Source organism: Poecilia latipinna, unplaced genomic scaffold, assembly GCF_001443285.1.
Source record: "Poecilia latipinna isolate Pla-1442-1.1 unplaced genomic scaffold, P_latipinna-1.0 Scaffold394, whole genome shotgun sequence".
In the NCBI taxonomy this organism is placed as follows: Eukaryota; Metazoa; Chordata; class Actinopteri; order Cyprinodontiformes; family Poeciliidae; genus Poecilia; species Poecilia latipinna.
In genome coordinates, this window is record NW_015113010.1 from 359,990 (window position 1) to 365,112 (window position 5,123).

The following is a 5,123-nucleotide window of genomic DNA, read 5'->3' on the forward strand; positions in this document are numbered from 1 at the left end:
TACATGTAACACGTCTGTAGTAAATATGTGTTTTTGTTTTGCAGGTGTTGTGCTCATCTCCCTGGCTCTGTGTGCAGATGCCGTGATTGGAAATGTGCAGGAAAAGGCCATGAAGCTCCACAACGGCTCCAACTCTGAAATGGTGAATAGTTTTTTACATATATATTCACATATTGCTGGTAAAGAACGTATGCAGATGTGACAAATTTGTCGGCGCACAGGACAGACGAGTAAAAAGCCTTAGTAATTGTGTCGTTTAATTACCGCAGCACAATGTCATACTGAACATTTTATTGGTCTGGTGGGGAAGCTTAACAAACTTATTGGTTATGCTCCCTTTTAAAATAAATGTAACAGGTGCTTTTTGCTTCTTCTTTTTTTAAATATGTCCTTCACCGATTGATGTTCATCGTAGTTTTGAGGCATTTTTAATCAGTAATTCAGGGCTTTCTGTGTCTGTGGGGTATAAATATGACATGACAGAGGCCCATTCTTTTACCCATCGGGCACTAAGCTGGATAAAGAGCCAGGTTTATCTTGCCACTAAATAAAGGGCAAAAGCAGTCGGCTGTTAAGGAGGAATGTCTGGATAAAACCTTTTCTATCCTACCAACGTCAACGTATGCCTAAAAGCTGACTGAAATCTGTTGGGACTTTAATCTGAACTAACTAAGATGGAATTTTCTAAATGCAAAACACTCTTGCTAAGTTCCAAAACAACAACTGATGAATATGAGGATGTTGTGAGCCTTTCTTTGTTTGTCAAAGTAGCTGAGTTCTTGTTGGGGAAGCATGGCATCCTGAAATGTTTGAAATGCCAGGATATTTTGAGTACAAGTTTGGTGGAATATACCTTTAAATTAATGATGGGTGATCATTTTTGGCCAAATAACTAAAGAAATGGGTAAACATGATCAAAATCAACCTTCTAGTGTGATGGTCTCAGTTCCCAGAGCTAAACCCAGTGGGAACTTACTAAAGGAAAACTTAAGTCAGGACTGAGGACTCTGGGTAATCAAAGTGGAATAGTCAAAGATCTGTCTCTTTATTCTCCAACCTCGTGAAATGCTGTGATTGGACATAGATTTTTACAAAGTCTTGAATACAGCGTTGCCAACAATTGTGCTATTTGTCATTTCATAGTTTTTGTTTTTTTTTGTTTGTTTTTTTTTTTTTTTTCCCAATTTTTGCCAAGTTTTAATCCAAAGACTCCTTTACTTAAAGTTAATTTTTTGCCAGGCTCTATGACTCTCAGTGAGATCAAAACGAGAACATATTGACCTGCAGATCTGCTGACATGACGGGAGATAAACACGGGAAGTTTATCCCTGCCGACATTTGTGTTTAGCGTTTCAACTAAAGGATGAAGCTAAGCCCCGACGTGTGACATCACTGATTCATCGTTTAGTCGTGTGTTCACAGGTGCTGTACTCGTACTCTATCGGTTTCATCTACATACTGGGAGGCTTGCTCTGTGTGGGTGGGCTGGGCCCAGCTGTGGCTTTCTGCTCAGAGGTAAATATCCTGTAAGACTATTACATATCCCTGCCTGTTAATGGGGTTGACTGTGTTTACTGTGTGTGTGTGCGCGTTTTAATCGAATAAAATCACGTTTTTGTGCATTCTGATTCTGAGTTCGTCTCTCTGTGCTCTTTGATTCGTCCTTTTTGGAAATGGGGAAAAAAGCTTCTGATTTTTAATGGACCAACAAGACTGCCCGAAGGCTCAGAAAAGACTCTGATGTTCTCTCTTGCAGCATCCTGTTAAGACGTACGGTTATGCCTTCTTCTTCTCTCTTACGGGTTATTTTGGGATCTCCTTTGTGCTGGCCTTAATCAAGCTGTTTGGCGCCCTGGTTGCAGTAACAGGTCAGAGACACAGGAAAATATTTTCTGTTTGTTTTTTTTTTGTTTTTTTTCTTGTCTGTAGTTACATACCTAACACAAAATTTTGACATTTATTACTACATAATAAAACACGACAGTTAAACATATATGTGCAGCTGTTTTTTAATGCCAGTTTTTGTGCTTTAAAAAAAAAAAAAAGAAAAAGATTGTTATACAGCTTAACAGGAAAAAAATCATTCATTGGGAAACCGTCCAAAAAGACATCACAGCTTTTTGTTGAATTGTGTTGTCTGGATCTTTTGTCAATCTTAAGTACATTTTTATTCATTTTTTTTAAATTTTAGTCATCTTGTGTTCACACCAGCTATCGGTTGTTGTGAACATGAAACAAAATTGCAAACAATTAAACTTTTTTTTTTTTTTTTTTCCAGACATTTGCTTACTGCAACCTGTAGCAAAATGTTAATGGTCTCTCCGTACAGTATCGTTACTTTTCATTTGAATTGTACAAGAAATATGTCAAACAGGAAAAAGTTTGTAAATAATTTCATAATACTCATTTATATGCCACAAACTTTTTTTTTTTCTCCCAAACAAATCTGTTATCTCTTTAGGACCAATGTGTATAAAATAAAAGCTTATATCAGCAGTTGAAAGTCAAGTTTGAAAGTAACTTGTGTTGAACTTTTTTCATCTTTTTGAGATTTATTGTAGAAATGTAAATGCTGCCTTCCTTTTGGTTGCTTCTTTTCCAGTGACCACTGGAAGAAAGGCCATGACCATCATACTTTCCTTCATGTTCTTCACCAAACCGTTCACTTTCCAGTAAGTACCATCACCTTTTTCACTTTTGCCTCTTCAGTCTTTCCGTAAGCTCCAGAGTGTCGTGATGCCACTGATCTCTTCTTTGTTGAAGAAAACTCGATTTGGCCTCCTTGACTTTTATCCCCTGCTGTTATCGTTGTCCTTCACCTTTTACTCTCCGACTTATCGTCTTAACTCTGCGGTTGTGTCAGAGGGGACTGATTTTCTTCATACCTCTGGCGCTCCTTCTTTGTTATGAATTTTGACACGCATGTCGAGATATCTTAAGAAAAAAAAACCTAAAAACTTTTGTACAACCTGGCCAGTTTCATTCTTTCAGTTCTTTCCCTTATATCTTTTTATATTTTGCCAATTTGCGGTTTTCTGCTTCCCCCACTTGAAAAGTGTTGCATTTAGTGCCGTTTTACTCAGAACAACAGACATGGTGCCAGTCAGAAGTTTGCATACGCCCATTATTGATCGGTTTTGGAAGCAGACTCTGCTTTTAACATTTGCCTGTCCAGGTCAGAAAAATGACCTGTTATGTTAACCCTGTATGGATTAAAGAAAATCAGTTATAAATTCAAACTAACCTGATCCTTGTTTTTGATACGACTTGAAAGTATTTGTTGCATCTTCATCCCACCATGTAAAACAACCAAAATTAAGAGCAAGTTAAGGTCCACAGTTGACTCCAATACTTGTGGCTTCGCCTTTAATAACGCAAACATCATCCAATAGCCTGTCAAATAGAATTTTGTTTCAAATAGTTTACATATGCGCTGTATGTAAAATCTGAAAGTAGATACATTTTCTGCGTGTAATTTGGAGTTTCGTCCCACAGAAAAATCCACAAATACAGAACCGTGAATAGGCATGTGAACTTCTGATCAGCACTTCTTGTTGGTTCTGCATGGGAAGAAGAAGAAGAAAAAAAAAATAGTATTTTTAAGAAGGCACTCAAATAATAATTATCGGCATCCCGTAAGCGTTCTCTCCGAGACGTCTTTACAATTTCAACTTGTCTCGCCTTTTTTACAGGTACATCTGGGCCGGCCTCCTGGTGGTCTTCGGCATCTTCTTGAATGTTTACAGTAAAAACAAAGACAAAATGAAACTCCCCACGTTAAAGGACGTCAGGAGCTGGCTGCTGACGAAAAAGAAAGTCCGATTTCTGTCGCAAAACGTGTAGGTGGGCTCCCCCCCTGCCCCCCGTCTTCCCCACACCGCCACCGGTTCGGCGGAACCCCACACAGACAAGACTGCTTCCGACGTCTCCACGCCTCGGTCCACGATTTTCCAGGAGATGAGCCGGAGCATGTGCCTGAGCAACGGCGCTACATCACCATCAATACCTGATGGGCATACAGGGTTTGACCTCCAATCAGCCTTACAAGCAGCTGACATGATTAAACTGTGGTTCAGGGAGTTGCTGGATGATGTTTATATCTAATACCAGAACTCTGCCGGTTAGCTGGAAGCCCTGTAAGAAGTGTAAAAATAAAAAAAAAGAGAAATGCTTTATAAAAGGGGCTCAGTGCCTGGTGGGGTCTTGCAAAGCGAGCTTTAGAGCCCCACAGAAACATTCCCAGCGTCGGGTTGAAGCCGTGAGGACTGTCGACGCTCTCTAAAGGGAAGCCAGCTCCTTAGCTAACCAAATTGCACAGTTTTGCACTGGAATCAACTCAACCCCTTGAGTGGTTGGAAGAGAAACAAACTGTTGGAAGGGAAAAATAATAAGATAAATCCAGATGTGCGTCATGTCTAAAATGATTGTCGCCCACCCTGTATGACAAACAAATCGAAACATTTTTTTAAAAAAACCCTTTTTCCCCCCCCCCCCCCCTCGCATGTGCCAGAAAAACGGACAAAAAAAATTGTGTTTTGCATAATAAACGTCTTTCTAAAAGTGGTTTTTCATACTTTATGGGTAACTTAAAAAAGAAGTGGTGCGTCTGGTCACGTGATGAGCATTTTAAGTTCTACGTGGTTATTTGTGTCGCCGTATAGCGACACTTGTCAACTGCCATAATTCGTTAATAATTTCTGGATGAAAGGGTACATCTCTTTTTACAATAAACTATGTGTTTAGTAATTACAGTGATTTGTGTTTGTGTGGTTTTGTGTGCCAGGCCTTTCTCTCTCCCATTGCACCGCTTCAGAGAGGAGTTGAAATGTTGCCAGAATCTATCTGTGTGTGTTTATCCATCTCGTGGCCCAAGGCGTGTTTGATTAGGAGTCCTGGAAAAAAAAAAAGAAAGAAAGGGATGGTGCTGCTAAACAGAAAATAAACAGCAGTCTTTTCTTTCTGTAAGCTATTCTATTAATTTGCAGACATCTTATTTTAAGTGGTGTCAGTCACACAGTTGCTAAGTTAAAGTCTGTAAATTGATAATGTATTTAAGATCCTACTAGTAAATTAATATCTTTTTTTGTTTTGGGACAGAGTTTTGTTTTTTTCCTCTCGACAAT

At 39.1% G+C, this 5,123-nt stretch overlaps 1 protein-coding gene across 2 annotated transcripts in view; it reads left to right on the plus strand.

Annotated features, from left to right (window-relative positions):
• The window catches only part of slc35b3 (solute carrier family 35 member B3), a 14,462-nt gene extending 9,707 nt beyond the window's left edge, over nt 1-4,755 (plus strand). For both annotated transcript variants that reach the window (XM_015037116.1, XM_015037117.1), the window contains exons 6-10: nt 45-142; nt 1,423-1,515; nt 1,757-1,868; nt 2,603-2,672; nt 3,693-4,755. In XM_015037116.1, the coding sequence (XP_014892602.1) occupies nt 45-142; nt 1,423-1,515; nt 1,757-1,868; nt 2,603-2,672; nt 3,693-3,843 (524 nt within the window). In that variant the 3' untranslated portion in view covers nt 3,844-4,755. The remainder of the gene's footprint in view (nt 1-44; nt 143-1,422; nt 1,516-1,756; nt 1,869-2,602; nt 2,673-3,692) is intronic.
• Nucleotides 4,756-5,123: the final 368 nt, after the last annotated feature.